Source organism: Sebastes umbrosus, chromosome 10 (assembly GCF_015220745.1).
Source record: "Sebastes umbrosus isolate fSebUmb1 chromosome 10, fSebUmb1.pri, whole genome shotgun sequence".
Taxonomy (NCBI): Eukaryota; Metazoa; Chordata; class Actinopteri; order Perciformes; family Sebastidae; genus Sebastes; species Sebastes umbrosus.
The window spans coordinates 2791934-2809731 of NC_051278.1; the positions used below are offsets into that span (position 1 = coordinate 2791934).

The 17798-nt window shown below is 39.4% G+C and overlaps 1 protein-coding gene across 2 annotated transcripts; it reads right to left on the minus strand.

The window, feature by feature from the left end:
• Window positions 1-4549: 4549 nt before the first annotated feature.
• Window positions 4550-16942, minus strand: LOC119495455 (dual specificity protein phosphatase 19-like). Of its 2 annotated transcripts, none has more exons than XM_037781917.1 (5): window positions 16665-16942; window positions 16180-16443; window positions 10470-10516; window positions 8202-8354; window positions 4550-5136 (listed from the first exon to the last, which is right to left on the minus strand). In XM_037781917.1, exons 2-5 carry the CDS (start codon window positions 16415-16417, stop codon window positions 4954-4956), a joined length of 621 nt encoding a protein of 206 aa, XP_037637845.1. In that variant the 5' UTR covers window positions 16418-16443; window positions 16665-16942; the 3' UTR covers window positions 4550-4953. The 2 variants fall into 2 exon arrangements, with proteins under 2 accessions (XP_037637845.1, XP_037637844.1); XM_037781916.1 differs by having other exon boundaries at window positions 16702-16939.
• Window positions 16943-17798: the final 856 nt, after the last annotated feature.

Sequence of the window (17798 nt, forward strand, 5' to 3'; positions counted from 1 at the left end):
ACTACATTTGCATCGGCGTTGGCTCGTCGTGAGGATTTTCCTCGACAGGAAATTGTCGAGACCCCCCAGAGCCTCGCTCTGGTTTAGTGACCGAATATTGTTGTTGAGCTCTGAGAAAATAAAGTACACAGTAAGAGGCTTATCTGATAAATTTCCCTCTACTTTGGGTCCCATGATCCAATACTGCAATAAGCTTAAAACCCTCCCATCGGCTCCACTAGATTAATTTTACACGAATACAAATCTAACTCTGTACTCCCCGGTCAATTCTTCTGGTGCTTTATGCATTAGTTTAGACCGTATATGTGCATCAGTTTGCTTTTATTTGTATAAATAAAACATACAGGATGGGATACCAGGGGAACATATACATGTACACTCACAGTATATTTTCCCCTTGTATCCCATTCGCTATGCATTGTGTATTATTGTACATCATTTCTGTTTAGTGTTTCAGTACAATAGCAAGATAATGGTGGATTTTAATTCCTGTTTGGGAAGAGAAGAAGGACATCAGTGATATATATAGTATAATTATATCGTGTGTTAAATAAATGGCTGGTTCATTTAATAACATATCACACCAACGGGAAAACAATAGCAGAAATAATGTTCACTATCCACACATTTATGTGGAAGAAGACAAACAAGAAGCAGAGTGAAAATGTTTTATTGCAGTTTCTTGGTGAGCAGATGTGTTCCAACTTTAAGAGAGATGATCATGGAAGAAGTAAAGTACAGATGGGTGACGAATTAAAGGGAAAACCAACATAAAGTGTCTTAGTAAGATGACGTTCCACCACGAGATTGTCTAAGAGCGCGTTCCCAAGCCAACATTTAGTCCGTTTTAATCAAACTTAGTGCGGTTCGTCCGGGCGGTTGTGAACACAGTAATGTACTCTGGTGTGACGACCAAAAACCAAGATGGTGACGACCAAAAACCAAGATGATGAAGAACAAAAACCAAGATGTTCACAACCACGAACCAAGATGGCGAAGACCACAAACAAGATGTTGACGACCAAAACCAAGATGGTGACGACCAAATACCAAGATGGTGAAGACCAAGAACCAAGATGGTGAAGACCATGTTGTTTTTTTATAAAAATTTTGCAATTTCTAATTTTTTGGATGGATGGATGGATGGATGGATGGATGGATGGATAGATAGATAGATGGATGGATAGATAGACAGACAGACAGACAGACAGACAGACAGATAGATAGATAGACAGACAGACAGACAGACAGACAGATAGATAGACAGACAGACAGACAGACAGACAGACAGATAGATATAGATAAACCCATTATCAGCAAACTGACATGCAGAAACATACACTGTGAAATCAACATTCCTAATGAAATACATTCATACACAACACTCACATTCATTTACATGTGATAATGTGCACTTTTCTAAATGCAGATGGCATTCATGCAGCTGTGCTCATATGCATATGTTCTCATAATGTAAAGAAATGCACATAAAAACATTTTATTTATGTTGATACTTTGCCCAGTTTTGTTTTTGTGTGTGCATGTGATTAATGTGTGGGATGTTTTTAAAAAAAGAAAAAAAAATGTTCCATTGTTCGCTTCTGCAGTTCATCAAATCTAATGAAAGCCAACAGGCCAGATAACGCTGCGCTGCTTTAGGGGGAATTATTCACCATCCTGTATGTAGCCCACCTCTCTCTGTCTGTTAATATTCTCATACTGAGGCCTGCACAGACTGAGATGGTGGTTGGACCCCATGAGACCCTACAGATGGGACAGCTTGTGCCATACTGTGGGCCGTCACATCCAGACGGTGAAATGTCACAAAAATGTCAGGGGAAACCCAGTTGGCTTCGTAGCAGATACTCTTCAGTGATACACCATTGAACAACACCAAAGAAAAGGCCAACACTCAAGTGCTGTCAGGCTGCATACTGGCACTGTCGCCATTAGTCACACACTGGTTCCATATTTTATTTGCCTGTTTAAGACTATAACAAGCTGAGTTGTGTATTTATTGGACAGCAGTGGACATTTATTGGGAAAAACAAAGCCGTAGGCCCCAAATATTTAGTGATTAGCAGTGACAGACAGCGGCCCGCTCCGTGCAATCAGTCCACGGCTTTAAAGACGTCTTAAATAATCTATGACCTTTATGGGACTTGTAGGAATTGCAACAGATTTGGCAGAACTTATCTCCTCCTCCGAGTCTCTGGCACAGAACCAACCTCCACCCCTCCACTTCCCCTGAGCGACGGCAACTGACACAACTGCATTTTCAAAAAGGGAACAAATACGCTCTCTAATGAGAGCAAGAATCCAGCACAAATGTCTCTTTTGAAGAGTTAATACATCAGGATGGAAAATACTTGAACAATAATGATCGTATTGTACAGTTGCAGGCTGTTGTCATACACCGTTCGTAGCTATACATACGAAAAGTAATGCACTGTAATTTGTATATATCCCACGAATCAATGCGTATTTAATACATATATAATCGTGAACCAGGTAGTATAAAGAGGAGGAGGTTGAGGTGGATGGGTGGGTGAAAAAACACCGGACTTTCACCCAGGAAAACGCTGTTCTTGAATGAAACCAGAAGTCAACGTTGATGTATTTGTCACGTAACTTCAATAACTTAAAGCCCCCCTCCAGCGTATTTTGGCATTTCTATGATATTTCATATTTATTTCAGTCATTTCCTGACTAAGTTGATTAGCCACACTGTTTGACAATTTTTTTTTTTACATATGACTTAATTTTGTGCTCAAAGTTAAAAAAAAAAGGTTGTTGCTAAAATGGGAATATGACGTATGACTATAGTAGAAGCTGCAGGAGCACTCATGATCGTTTGAGTCTGAGCAGATAAAGTAACGGAAAGCAGCCGGTACCGGAGGTTTGCGGGACAACAGGTCTGAACGACGGGGAGCGACACAACTTTCAGCCCAAAGGAAAAAGGGAGAAAAGTCCCATTAGAAAAATAAACGGATCACAGAGCAGCCCGGTGCGGTGTCGGTGCTGGAGCTGAGGCGAGAGCGGCTGGTGCTGGTGGACAGTGGTCCTCCAAAACATCCCGAAACTGCATTTCAAACGGCGAACCTCGACAACATGTCCATCCGTCCTCCGGTATGCTGTGGCCGGCGTGCGGCGGTGAGGCTCCTCAGTGCAGCAGCAGCCAGACGGCCGCCTCGCCAGGAGGAGGCGGTGAAGAAGAGAGCGAGTGAGAGAGAGTCGGTGTGTTGAGATAATTCTTGTCTCATTTGTGGTCTGATAAACAGTAAATTTATCTAAACTGGTTTCATCTAAACTGGGTTGAAAAACGATGAAGTCTGGTTGCCATGGTAATAAATTACGTCTGACTATTAACCACACCACCATTCTCTGTTTGAGAAAGAACGTTAACCAAAAAACAGGAAGTAAAACTGGCTGGAGGGGGGGGCTTTAAGTTTAAGTTGTTCTAGCGGCGGAGCATCGTAAAACACACTTAAGAGAAACTAAATGAAACCGTCATGGTTAGTCTTTCCAACAATCACCAACTCTGGTTTGGTTGAAATAAACCTTTATTTCACAGAGGTAGATGTGAAAATATGCCGACTCTGCACGTTGTTCTCCCCGCTGTATCTCTCTCCTTCTCTCGCGGCTGAGCTTTGGAAGCTGACCATTAAATTAGCAAAATAAAATGACAAACATCGGCCAAACAATCACCAAAAAAAAGCCAACCAGCGATGTAGTGGCTGCTTAGGGCCCCCCAAACTCATGTATAGTTTGCTGAATTGATTGATTGTCGTCGTTGGTACTTGTTGTTGCTAATGTAATGATATGTTAGGGCGACAAGCGAGGCTCATCACATTTGTTTGATCCCAAACTGATCGTCAGCAGTTAGTATAAATTAAAAAGTTCATCCTGAAAACTGACTTCTCAAAGACAGACAGATCTAAGCAGCTGGTGAAGTAATCACACCGTCACTATTAATATTCATAACTGCAGTTAAATTATGGTCATTTTGTGCTTTGGGGCTGTAAACTTGATGCTCATTTTACACAGTGTGTGTAACCAAGAGCATGTATTTTCAGATTTTCTGTCTTACGAATCAAAAACGTGGACGAATGTATTTAGGTCAAGTTTTCGATGCAGCTAAGCATGCAGAACGCCTGCTTCGGATCATTCTGTTAACTCCGACATCCAGGACATTAACGAGTACAATAATGATCAGTAAATGCTCTCCGCTGTGTGAACAACAAACACACGTCTGCCCTATAGACTTTATATCCATTCAGTGAAGATGAGGCTATGATACCTCTGTGTGCTGAGAGTCTGCAGCGTTAGGAGCTCGTCCCAGCGGTATTTGTTGATTAGCATGTGAGCCAACTGGATTCTCCCTCATTATCTAACAAGCTAATTACAAGCTAATTATTTCAAGGGAGCGAGGTTAGCGCATCAACTTTGCAAAGTTGTGAAATTGATAGAGACAATGCAGCAGTGAGGGTAATCATTATAATTGATATCAGCTCGTGTAGCTGAGAAAGAAATCACGTTGAACCTCAGGAACGAGTGGTACGTCTTTAATTAGAACACAATCTATACTGCAAAGAAAACAGCAGCCTCCAAAATGAACACATCTAATAGAAATCAGTTTATTTTCTTACTGTGGAATGAAAGGCAGACACAGTTCTTCACTTACTAGCTGTATTTTTAGACACTCGACACATGCATACATACTGGGCATGAACATACATGTGGCACATAACCAAGTTTGACCTTATGTTGAATTTCTTTTTTTAGCAAATACATTATCATATTATTTCTGTGTTGTATGGCTTTCAAAAAACAAACCATTGTTTGTCTAGACATTAACAAAAATATATCTTACTGGTGAAATTTGATGTGACATTATAATCTTTACAAAAACAGAAAACAACAGGACAACAATGACAGTCAGTGAATGCAGCGTTAAGGTTTGTAGGTCTGTAGTTGCTGGTAGAAGCCGGCGTTGGGGCGAGTTGAGGGCCTCGCCAGCTTCACCTGGCTGTACGCATCATCAAACGACAGCCCCTCCCTCAACATCAGGTAGCCAATGACGATGGAGGAAGAGCGGGATACGCCCGCGTTACAGTGGACCAGCACCACGCCGTCCTTTAGACAGAGAACAGAGAGGGAGGAGGGTCAATATAAAAGAGAACTGGTCTTTAATTACAACCTCCACATGTTCAAGAGGTCACATTAGGAAAAATACATATCTCTTCATTAGTGCAAAAACCAAGACGGCGACGACCAAAAACCAAGATGGTGACGACCAAAAAACAAGATGGTGATTGACAAAAAACAAGATGCCGACGGCCAAAAACCAAGATGGTGACGGCCAAAATACAGAACTCAAGGCTTCAAAACGGCAATCCACAGTGACTAGGGTCCACTTTTCTATATATTTAATATCCACTCTGGATGTCGTATAGAGCACCTTTAAAAAATAAACAACATCCACCTCTGTTTGATTGGGGTTGTTTCAGAACATCAGCACAAAATGATCTTGTTTTTGTCAAATTTGTTTTTTTAAAATGCTAAACGTGTTCTAATGAATGCGTGCACTGATCACCATGTTGACCTGACATCAGATAGATCGAGAAAATCTCAGCTTAAAGAGTCATTTCACTGCATCTGTCCTCGTGAAACTGTAATTTCTGACTTTCCAACACCTCTGAAAGCAGCCTTAGACAGACACGGAATAAATCTGCGTCTGTGGTTTGAGTGCCAAACATTTGCGATATGATTAATATTAATGTAGATGTAATTATTTTACTGCCTAGAGTGCCTGACTGGAAATGATTATTTTTTTTAAATTCCAGCCACATCTGTAGACAATGGGTGCAGGCCCACAGCTCCCAACTGAGGCTCAGCATATTGACACATTCGTCTCTTTTATTCAACCTCCCATATCATAATAATAATAATAATAATAAAGTCTCCTTTCAGAACAGAAACTGTAGGCACGTTTTTGATTTTACATGTCAATTAATACCCACCGAGGGATTTAAATTAGCTTCGGCTGCACTCACGCGGTTGCTGTAATTGACATGTTATCACTGTTATCTGTGCTTTCATTTCAAAGTATGAGCCAATCAGGCCGCTCCTCTGGGTGGAATACAATCAAATGAAGCACATACAGAGAGAATGACATCAGTCTTTAATAAGTTTCCATCAATCACGACGCTTTCTCTGCTCCTTTATATTATTTGTGCCGTTGTCTGCAGTCACTATAGCCACATTTCAGCTCTCGTTTTTTTCCTCCTTTTGTGTAAAAAAGAAAACTTTTCTGCAAACTGAAAATTGCCTGAGCGAGATAATCCATCACAGCAAACACGGAGACTTAATTTGGTTTTGTCAGAGTTTCTTGTTTTGCTGTTATTTCATTGCACTCGAGTTGAGTGTTTTCATATCAGCGCTCACATCACATTATGTTCTGCTTACGGTCAATCTCCTGACACACAGGAAATAATGCTCTGCCTGGAAATAATCCCTTAAAAAGTCTGACACACAGCACACAGAAATGATTTGAGTGTAAACTTTCTACATGAAATGACCCCAGCGTGGTCTTTTAATAGGTATTCTGACCACCCGCCTCTCTCTTTGTGCTGAGTTACAGATAAACCGACTGCTGCAGATGTATGTAAATGCGTCGCAGTGAGGAAGCGGAATAGCTGTGTGTGCACACTGACATGTTAAATTAGCCGGCGGATATAAAAGAGGACGTTGTTAGGCTACGTGAGCCTCCTGTGAGAAGGTAGATACAGAAATGTTAAAAGAGATTTAATGCATTTTTTATCTGGTAAAACCACGAAAACTCGGTGTGTCTGCGTGTGTCAGTGATAAAAGGGTTAGGGTTTACTCAGCTATTTCAATTTCATGTTACTTTATACTTCTACTCCACTAGATTTCAGGAGATTTTACTCCACTACATTGATCTGTTGGCTGTATTTACGAGATACTTGTAGATACTTCGTTTCCATTTTCAAATGGAAACGCCCGAAAAGCAGTGACGTAGGTTTCCCAAGTAAGCTAATCAATAAGGTTATGAATGATGTGAGTCAACGTTAGCTGTGCTAAGTTTGGAAATAACTGAAAGAGTAGTTTGGATTTTTTGAAGTGGAGTTGTATGTATACTCTGAGAGGTAAAATTACTGTTTTTGTGAATGGAGTCTGGTGGCTTTGAAGAGAGCGATGTAACGGCTTCAGTTCCCCGTCCTGTGAGAAGGTAGTTACAGAAATGTTTAAAGAGATTTAATGCATTTTTTATCTGGTAAAACCACGAAAACTCTGTGTCTGCATCTGTCAGTGCTAAAAGATGACTCAGTATGTTTACTTTACTCGGTTATTTCAATTTCACGTTCCTTTATACAGTATTTCTACTCCACTAGATGTCAGGAGGAGATGTACTTTTTACTCCACTATATTTATCGGTTGGCTGTATTTATTAGATACTTGGCAGATTAGAAGGCAGGTCCATCTGCTTTTTTCTTTGTTTTAAATAGAAACGCCCAAAAAGCAGTGAAGTAGGTTATCACAGTAAGCTAATCATTAAGGTTATGAATAATGTGAACACTAGCACTAGCTGAGTCAACGTTAGCTGTGCTAAATTTGGAAATAACTAAAAGGGTTAGTTTTGATTTTTGAAGTGAGAGAGAAAGAGAGGTAAAATTACTGTTTCTGTGAATGGAGTCTGGTGGCTTTGAAGACAGCGATATAACGGCGTTAGTTCCCCGTCAGAAAGGGCTGTCTGACGGCGGGATAAAGCGGTGAAAATATTCTAAATATAGCGTACACTTCAACTGATATTGTTTGTTTTTTTAAGATGGTTAAAATACGTTTTTCTGCTGCTCCCGTCCACAGCCGCTTCACCTCGCCGTCAGACAGACCTTTCTGACGGGGAACTGAAGCCGTTATATCGCTTTTGACTGAAATAAATTGTTCGACATTCTGGGAAATACGCTTATTTTCTTTCTTGTAGAGACAGTCAGATAGGGGGAAACTGCTAGCCTAAAATCTGCCCCTTTAAAAAGTGTAAAAATGACAATTCATAGTCGAAATATTTCAAGTAAAAATTTAAAATCCAAGACTGTACTTGTAAAGGTGTATTTTACATCAAAATGTTGCTACTTCATTTAAGTTTAAATGCTCAATTGGATGATTACATGCTGTATTACCTGTTCTCGTGTCTGATCTATGAAGGAGCTGCATTCCCCGAGATACGAGGTGATGTCGGTGTCTGGGAGGTCCAGGATCTGCAGCGTCTTATAAAGCAGCTGATCTGGGAACAGGTTAGTGACTCCGTAGGCCACGTTCAGCACATGAGACACCTGACAGGAAGAGAGAGAGAGAGAGAGAGAGAGACAGAGAGAGAGAGAAAGAGAGACAGGACACTCCTTCAGCAAATGACCCCCCCGAGCATTGACTTGTTTTAAAGGCTGTTTTGGCTTTGGCAAGAGAGGAAGAGAGATATTCTGTCAGCCATATTGATGACATGACACAACCTGAATGTGACTGAGTGAGAGGGCAGAGAGACGGAGCTGGAGGAGGGCTGATGGAAGAGGGAGAGGTGGGAGGCGGGAGGGAAGACAGATGGCTCCAATTCATTTTGCAGTATCTGTCTACTCTCACTTAAATTTAGCTTACCTCTGAGGGCTAAACTCTCTCCTCCTCTACATCTGCTCCCAGCATCCAACATGCTTTTACACAAGTTAAAGGAGGGATGTGGTGATACTAAACTATATGTTTCTAATTGTCAAAAAGTCCCATAAAGAATGTTTTCTACTCACACGTATCACTGTGTGTGAATCTAAAGCCTGAGATATCTTCTTCCTCTGTGCCATAGAGCTCCATTGTTGTTCAAAAACTGTTAAAAACACATGAACTGGGTGACATGTTCCTTCATCACCATGAACAAACACTCACTGTGGTTTATTCTGACTCAATCACACATACACTGTCCTGCTGCATCAAATGTGTATTAATCTGCAGCAGAAAATAGTCCCCAACGAATGCACTATTTACTAATGTTTGAGTAATATTTGCTTAATAATTACAGAGCCCTTTAAAATATATATATATATATTTTTTTAGTATATATATTTTTAATATAATGTTTGAGTAATATTAAATATATATATATTATTATTATTATTAATAAATTAAAATATGTACAAATAAATAAAATTATATATTTGAAAAACATGTTATATATATATTATAGCAGAAAATAGTCCCCAACGAATGCACTATTTTTCCTATTTCCTATGTTTGAGTAACGATTAAAACAAGTTATATTAAATAAAATCATATTTTTTTAAAAACAATTTGTAATTGTAATATATATATTCAATATTTGTTTTCAAAGCAGAAAATAGACCCCAAAAAATGCACTATTTATTAATGTTTGAGTAACATTTGCTAAAATAAATAGAAAATAAAAATACAATATATATATATATGTATATATATATATATACATAGGGCTGTCAAAGGACAATATTTGTCATTGTTTTGTGTTGTTAATTGATTTTCGATAATAAATATATACATACATAAAACGGAATAAAACGGGCAAAAAAATCATAGAAACAACATAATAAATACTTAAATATATGCATGTTTTGTGAAACCTGGACACCTTCACCGTGTTTCTGATCATCCTCGGCCTCGGCCATGTTCGCAGGTGCGTTCTCAAATCGAGTTATGTCGCAATTAGTCAGCGAAGCAACAAAAATACCATGATTGATGATGTAATTTTGGGATCCACCTGCTGAAATAAACTTCTGTAATGCAGATGGTACAGACACTTTTTTTTGTTGCTCTTTTCACTCGAAACTAAAGGTTTGATCGAGAAGTTAAATCCAGCAGAGTGAGCCGGATACGATCAAACCAAGAAGACTTATTCTCCCTGACTTAAATAGATTTCCTCACAAACTACACAATGTTAAGATCTTTTTATTGAGATACCAGAGAATGTTTATTAAATGTTCTTCTGGTAAAGAACAGCTCCTTTTATATAAAACGATCCTTGGAGCCCACTGTCATGTCTGAGCTTTATTAGCTGTGTGGGAAGCCCTGGTTGGTTTGGTTATTAGGCAGTCAATGTTTCATCCCAGAAACAGGAAGTGAAGGCATCTGTAATCTCTCCAATTCATCATCCTGAGACTGCACAGGCAGCAATATGCTGGTGGCCGGGAGCAGCCACTGCAGAGAGGAGTATAGTCACATCTCTCTGAGACTTACTGTAATCATTTACTCCCTCTGCTGAGCACAACTGTCACTGCACGGCGAGTCACGAGCTCCTCCGGCTATCGGCTGGTTGCTTGCCGAAGGAGCCGCAGGACGCCTGCACACCTACACGGCGTCCTCTAATCTCATGTCACTACAATCACAGCCAGGCAAGGGCATGCCTTCGCTGTATTGATCCCCCCCCCAGTACTGACCTTATATCTCTGCAGGGTGTCAATGTCGTGGGCTGCATCCTGAGAGGCTGAAACAGGCAGAAACAACTGGATGAGGATACAGACCGGAGGGCATGCCTCTGCTTACCAAAACATATCTATTTAATAAATAAAACACTTCCTGCAGGCTCGCTATAATTGCTCTGTTAGTAAATGATCAAATGCTGCTTTTCCCTCCTCGTTCACATGAATATTTATTTTTACACGAGAGAGACAAAATGTACCACTTAATTCAGCTGTACAGTTTTACAGTGTTATAATGATGATGATGATGTTAAAACAGTAAACATTGATTCATCTTTGAGTCATTTATCAAACAGAAGTGCCAAACATCCGCTGGTTCCAGCATCTAAAATGTGAGCAGTTGCTATCATTCTTTATTTTCTTTTATCATTTTAAGTTCTAAAGTAACTAAATACATTTACTCAAGTACTGTACTTAAGTACACTTTCGTCATACTGGTACTTTACTTGAGTATTTCCAGTTTATGCTACTTTATACTTCTACTCTACTACATCTCAGAGGGAAATATTGTACTTTTTACTCCACTACATTTATTAATCTTTTAAGTCATTTATCAAACAAAAGCGTCAAACATCCGCTGGTTCAATCTCCAAAAATGTGAGGATTTGCAATTTTTCTTTATTTTTTTTTAATCATTTTAATTTCATTTTAAATTCTTGAGTTATGGCCAAAATCGTGAAGATATATAATTCTAACATAGAAGAGAAATCAATGTAGAGGCAGAAGATGATTTTCAGGGTTTTGTCAAGCAAATAAAAGTATAGATTTATTTCTAAATATAGAATTTAAAGAAACTTTAATAACATTTGCTGCTCAATATGACAGAGATCTGTGCTCTGTGGTTCAGCAAATTGAATTTGGTCCCGTGTCACACTAAAAGTCCTGCATCTCTTCCCAGATGTGTCAGTTTAAATCTACGCTGATGAGGCATATGGGCCGGAGCTGGCTTATTTCCAAAGACACTCCATCCTGTGGATTTAGATTTACGTCTCAACACCATGCATTTGGCATTGTGTGAAAGTGGATTGGCGACTGCAAAGAGAGCAAATATTGCTGCTTTGAAGGCGAGTGAGCTGCTGCAGAGTCGTCACTCAGTAAATCTGGAGGAAGTCCTGCCATCATGTTTCCTGCCCATATGTCTCTTTCACATAATTATCCCGCTCCTGCTACTCATGAAGAGTGAAAGAGGCCGTCGCTCATTCTGTTTTAACTGTCTCCTTCAATGATTATCTGCCGTTTCTCAGTGGTTTGCTCTCGTTTTATTTCCTCCATTAGTCTTTGACCTGCTTCCTCTGCTGCTGTTATCATAAAAAAAAACGCCTTTGCTCACTCTTTTCATGAAAATCATAAACTTCCTTTTCTGCAGCTGTAGATAATATTATTTCAACAGCTTTTAAGCCTATAAGCGCTACTATACAAATCATATGCCTGTCTTTGTATTTCTGTCGCTGTAAGCCATTTCACTGTTTGTTTCCGCTGACTGATATCTTCCCTCCTCTGTGTTTTCTGTCTGAATGTTTTCCTACTAAGTGATATAGGGGCTGATATCTTTGCAGCCTTTGCTTTCTGCTGAGTTTTACACCGCTGAATATGACAGCTCTGTATTTATGTGTTGCTTTCTTTGTACTCGTTGTTTCCTGGCAGTGGAGGAAACTCGGATCCTTTACTTATATTTACTTATAAAGGACCAGTGTGTAGCATGTAAGGGGATCTATTGGCAGAAATGGAATATAATATTAATAAGTATGTTTTCATTAGTGTATAATCACCTGAAAATAAGAATTGTTGTGTTTCCGTTATCTTAGAATGAGTCGTTTATATCTACATAGGGAGCGGGTCCTCTCCACAGAGCCAGCCGCTATGTTCCTACAGTAGCTCAGAACGGACAAACCAAACACTGGCTCTACACGTTTTCAAGTCGGCCACCGTAGTTCTCTTACACGCTTGGCACACGTGAGAAGTTTCAGATGGTTGTAATCATAGATTGTATATATGAAGCGGACGTAGTCATCGTGACGTCACCCGTTGGTTTGTGGACTGCGGTTTTGAAGCCTTGAGTTCTTAATTTTGGTTGTCGCCATCATCTACTGTCGGCGTCTGGAAGCCACAGAGGCTAACAGTTTATTAAGCTAGCAAGCGGGTAACATAATGCAGGAAATGCAAAGACATAATGACAGAAGAAACTAGCGATTGAGACCATAAACTCATGTTTACAATGTTTACTGAGTTAATAAATCAAGTGAGAAGTAGGCTCATTTTCTCATAGACTTCTATACAATCAGACTTCTTTTAGCAACCAGAGGAGTCGCCCCCTGCTGGCTGGTAGAAAGAATGCAGGTTTAAGGCACTTCCGCGTTAGCTTCACTTTTCAGACCCTGAGGTTGCCCACTGGTTGCAATCTGCAACCTAACAAAACTAACCAAAGGCTAACAATTTAGCAAGCTGGCAAGTGGGTAACATAATGCAGGAGATGCAAAGGCATAATGACAGAGGAAAAAGACGAGGCTGTTGGGAATATCAACATTTTCCTCAGACATATTATAAAATTTTAATTGGTTGCAATTTGCAACCACATCGCTAGATGCCGCCAAATCCTACACACTGCACCTTTAAAGTAAAAGTTAAGTTGTCACAAAGCTTTCTCAGCGAGAGTTAGATGATTCATGTTTGAGAGGGGCATCAATATTCTCATCTAACTCTATATGCTTTATTAGTAATCATGAATGATGATGTAAACTTGTACTGCAAGTCCATCCGGACGGGTCGTATTTATAGGCACGGCGAGGTAGTAATCATCATTGGTATTTACCAACGGATGTCGGTATAATTATAAATATTAGAGACACTGAACTCGTAGTGCTAAAGAGAGCTGAGGGTGCACAAAGTACCCAGAGAGGAAATCACCTCCAGTCTCAGCGGTCATACGTATATAGCCTACATAATGTGACAACTGTGACAAGAGCATCGCAGACAAAAAAAACAAAAGGGCCGCCTGCCAAGTGGAATGAAATCTCCATTGTCTCACTGTCGGAGAATCACAATGACAAAGAGACGTTTTAATATCGGAGAAAACCTGTCAAACGTTTAACAAGGTGCTTTACTGCTGAACCTTTCACAGACCTGATCCTGGGAGGTGTCATAACAGGGAAATGACCATTTTAATACTGTTAGCAGTGACCCGCTGTACAGAGAAGAGTCACCGCTATTGAACCTAACAGATGTAATATCTTATTGATCCCTGCTGACTCGTTGAGTTTCTCCTGTCGTGAGGTCAAAGCTAAAGGCGTGTAGCTACAGAAGTGAACAGCACCTCGGAGCTGTGAGGGGATTCAATGTCAGGCTCAAGGACACCTCAGCAGGACGGACACACGCTGACATGTGGAGGTGTCGACCTGCGTCCTCCAGCTGAAGTGGAGGTCACCGGGCTCCCTAACGTCAAAATGAATATCATTGATTTATCTGTTATTAGGATTTTATCTATTTATTATTAGTGGACTCGAATACTGAACACTATTAAACTAGTGGCAGGACTAGTAACAGCTGTTGTAGTAGTAGAAGTAGTAGTAGTAGTAGTAGTGGTGGAGGAGGCAGGAGATACTTTTTTAATAATAATAATACAATTATTATTATTATTATTATTATTATTAATAATAATAATAATTTATTAATAATAAATAAAATAAAATTATAATAAACTACTAAACTAAACTACTATTTTTAAATAAAATGAGTAAATAATTGTTGTAATAATAATAATAAAGAAATATAAATTAATAAAAATAAATTAATTAATAAAATATATTCACACACCAGATTCACAACACCTACTTATGTGGTGGTGGGTGTTAATAATAGCAGTAGTAGTGGTAGTAGTAGTAGTAGTAGTAGTGGTGGTAACGAGTGGGGTTTTTGGTTTTTTTTTTAATCATGCGTTTTATTGTTTCCTTAAGAAAAATGACTACAACAACCTAAACCAAAGTAAATAAAATAAGAATAATAAAATAAGAATAAATTAAAAATAAAATAAAATAAATATATTTTATTAATATTAATAATAATAATAATAATAATGAGATAAAAAAAGATTTTAGTTGAAGTTTTTTGTGTACTTGTGTAGTTTTTTAACTTTATATTGTACTCAGGAAAGCTTCAAAAAGCACTTTTGGACTTGTATTTCCCCTTCCATAATATTCAGGAGCACATTATTCAAGTACTCTGTCTCTACCTCTAGTAGTAGTACAAATGGTGGTAGTCTGAACAGTTAGTAGTTGTGATAATGACCCTTGTGGTATTTGTGGTATGGGGGTATAGTGGTAGCAACAGAGGAACTAGTAATAATATTTGTAGTAGTACTACTAATAGTAGCAGTAGTAGTAGTTTTAGTTGAAACAGCAGTTGTAGAGGTAACAGCAGTAGTAGTAAGAGCAGGTTAATTTGAGTTAGTAGTAGCAGTTGTTGTTGTAATAATGGTAATGGTTGTAACAGTGGTAATAGGATCGTAGTAAAAATAGTAGTAATAGCAGTAGGATACTAGTAAGAGTAGATGCAGTAGCAGTAGTAGTAATACTTGCAGTAAGTACTGTAAGTGCAGTAGGTGGCAGTAGCAGATAGTAACAATAATGGTAAAAGTATACGGGTTAAGTGTCGAGCAGGGAGTCTACCCTTGGTAAATAAAGGTTAAAACAATAGTAGACTAGTACTCATAGTAGTAGTACTGCTAGTAGTAATAGTAGTAGTTGTAGCAGTAGTATTGGTTGTTGTTTTTGTCCAGTCATGTAAGCCCATGTGGGCTGGGCACCAGATGTAGTAAACCAAAATAGTAGAAGTAGTAGTAGTAGTATTAGTATTAGTATTAGTAGTAGTAGTAGTAGTAGTATTAGTAGTATTAGTATTAGTATTAGTAGTAGTAGTAGTAGTATTAGTAGTAGTGGGCTAGTAGTAGTAGTAGTAGTAGTAGTAGTAGTAGTAGTAGTAGCAGTAGTAGTAGTAGTGGGATAGAAGTAGTAGTAGTAATAGTAGTATTAGTAGTAGTAGAAGTAGTAGTGGGGGTAGTAGTAGTAGTAGTAGTAGTAGTAGTAGTAGTGGGATAGAAGTAGTAGTAGTAGTAGTAGTAGTGGGATAGAAGTAGTAGTAGTAGTAGTAGTAGTAGTAGTAGTAGCAGTAGTAGTAGTAGTAGTAGTAGCAGTAGTAGTAGTAGTAGTAGTAGTAGTGGGATAGAAGTAGTAGTAGTAGTAGTAGTAGTAGTAGTAGTAGTAGTAGTAATAGTAGTAGTAGTAGTAGTAGTAGTAGTAGTAGCAGTAGTAGTAGTAGTAGTAGTGGGATAGAAGTAGTAGTAGTAGTAGTAGTGGGATAGAAGTAGTAGTAGTAGTAGTAGTAGCAGTAGTAGTAGTAGCAGTAGTAGTAGTAGTAGTAGTAGTAGTGGGATAGAAGTAGTAGTAGTAATAGTAGTATTAGTAGTAGTGGGATAGAAGTAGTAGTAGTAGTAGTAGTGGGATAGAAGTAGTAGTAGTAGTAGTAGTGGGATAGAAGTAGTAGTAGTAGTAGTAGTGGGATAGAAGTAGTAGTAGTAGTAGTAGTAGTAGTAGTAGTAGTAGTAGTAGTAGTAGTAGTATTAGTAGTAGTGGGCTAGTAGTAGTAGTAGTAGTAGTAGAAGTAGTAGAAGTATTACCTAGCAGTAGGAAGGGTCTAACGACACCAACTTGCAGGTCCAGACTTTTATCTTCTATAAATCCACATCCTCCTCCACCCTTCTCCAGCTCCTCAACCTGCTCCTCTTCCTCTCCTCCATCACCTCCATCACTCCTCCTCTCCAGCAGCTTCCGGCCCGTCACCGTGGTAACCAGCGTGCACTGTTTCCTCAGATTGGTTCTGGAGAATCCCTGGATCTCCTTAGACAGTGAATGCATCACAGCAGCAGCAGCAGGGTGCACAGCTGGAACAGACCAGAGACTGTTAGAGGAAGATCAGCTGTGTGTTTACACATTAATGTAGAGGTAAATAAGCTCACCAAAAGTGTATAAACTAAACTTTTTGGGTGCATTTTTACTCTCAACAGCTAACACATGCACAAAATGTGAAATATTGAATTTTAAAGTGAGCATTCAGGTGTATAACATCTGTAGATAATGTCTGATTCTGAACAAAATCACAGACCTTCATCATGTTTAGTTGCCCTGCTTCGTGCACCCACCTGGTCTAAATGTATTGACTCCTACCAAGATCCTGCGAAGACTCAGATCATCGTTGCTTCACATGCAACATTATAACAGCTACAGTATTTAATATAAGATTAAAAAAAAAAAAAAAACAGTGTGACAAACACAGCTACTGTAGCAGCAGGCTGCAGCAGCAGTAGTGAAGCTTCAACACACAACTGACAGCCGGAAGCTGCGTCATCAGTGTGATGCGTTCAGGTGCTCACAGTAAAATAGTTAATGATACAAGTTCACTAGGAACTGTGCTCAGGGTGTGGCTCATAATGCTGTTAAGTTTTGTGCTAGTTTGCAGAAAGAAAAAAAATAATAATTTAAAAAAATCTGTAGAGCTAATTTTACTCATTTTCTCAAATGATAATAATAATAACAAGAAGAAGAAAAAGCAGAAATAAAACAAAAACATAATAAATTAAAATTAATAATAATAATAAGAAGAAGAAATCCCTCCAGGATCCTTGCGAGAGTGAAGAGCTGGTCTGTTGTTCCAAGGCCAGGACGGAATCTGCATTGTTCCTCTTCGATCCGAGGTTCTACTATCGGCCGACCCTCCTTTCCAGCACCTTGGAGTAGACTTTACCAGGGAGGCTGAGTAGTGTGATACCCCTGTAATTGGCACACACTCTCTGGTCCCCCTTTTTAAACAGGGGAACCACCACCCCGGTCTGCCACTCCTTAGGCACTGTCACCGACTTCCACGCAGTGTTGAAGAGACATGTCATCCAAGACAGCCCCTCCCCACCCAGAGCCTTCAGCATTTCTGGACGGATCTCATCAACCATCAGGGGCTTTGCCACTGTGGAGTTGTTTGACTACCTCAGTGACTTCCACCAGGGTAATTGATGATGGTCCCCCATCAGCTTTGAGCTCTGCCTCTACAATAGAGGGCGTATTGGTCAGATTCAGAAGTTCCTCAAAGTGCTCCTTCCACCGCCCGATTACCTCCTCAGCTGAGGTCAACAGTGTCCCATCCTTACTGTACACAGCTTGGATGGTTCCCCGTTTCCCCCTCCTGAGGTGCCGGACGGTTTTCCAGAAGCACTTTGGTGCCGACCGAAAGTCCTTCTCCATGGCT

What these genes read in the sequence shown, in the direction of transcription:
- LOC119495455 (XM_037781917.1), bottom strand. Translation starts at nt 16,417, where the DNA reads ATGCATTCACTGTCTAAGGAGATCCAGGGATTCTCCAGAACCAATCTG. An exon ending in TAGACCCTTCCTACTGCTAG is followed by an intron (nt 10,517 to 16,179) that starts GTAATACTTCTA and finishes TGCCTGTTTCAG; the next exon opens with CCTCTCAGGATGCAGCCCAC. An exon ending in ACACCCTGCAGAGATATAAG is followed by an intron (nt 8,355 to 10,469) that starts GTCAGTACTGGG and finishes TCTTCCTGTCAG; the next exon opens with GTGTCTCATGTGCTGAACGT.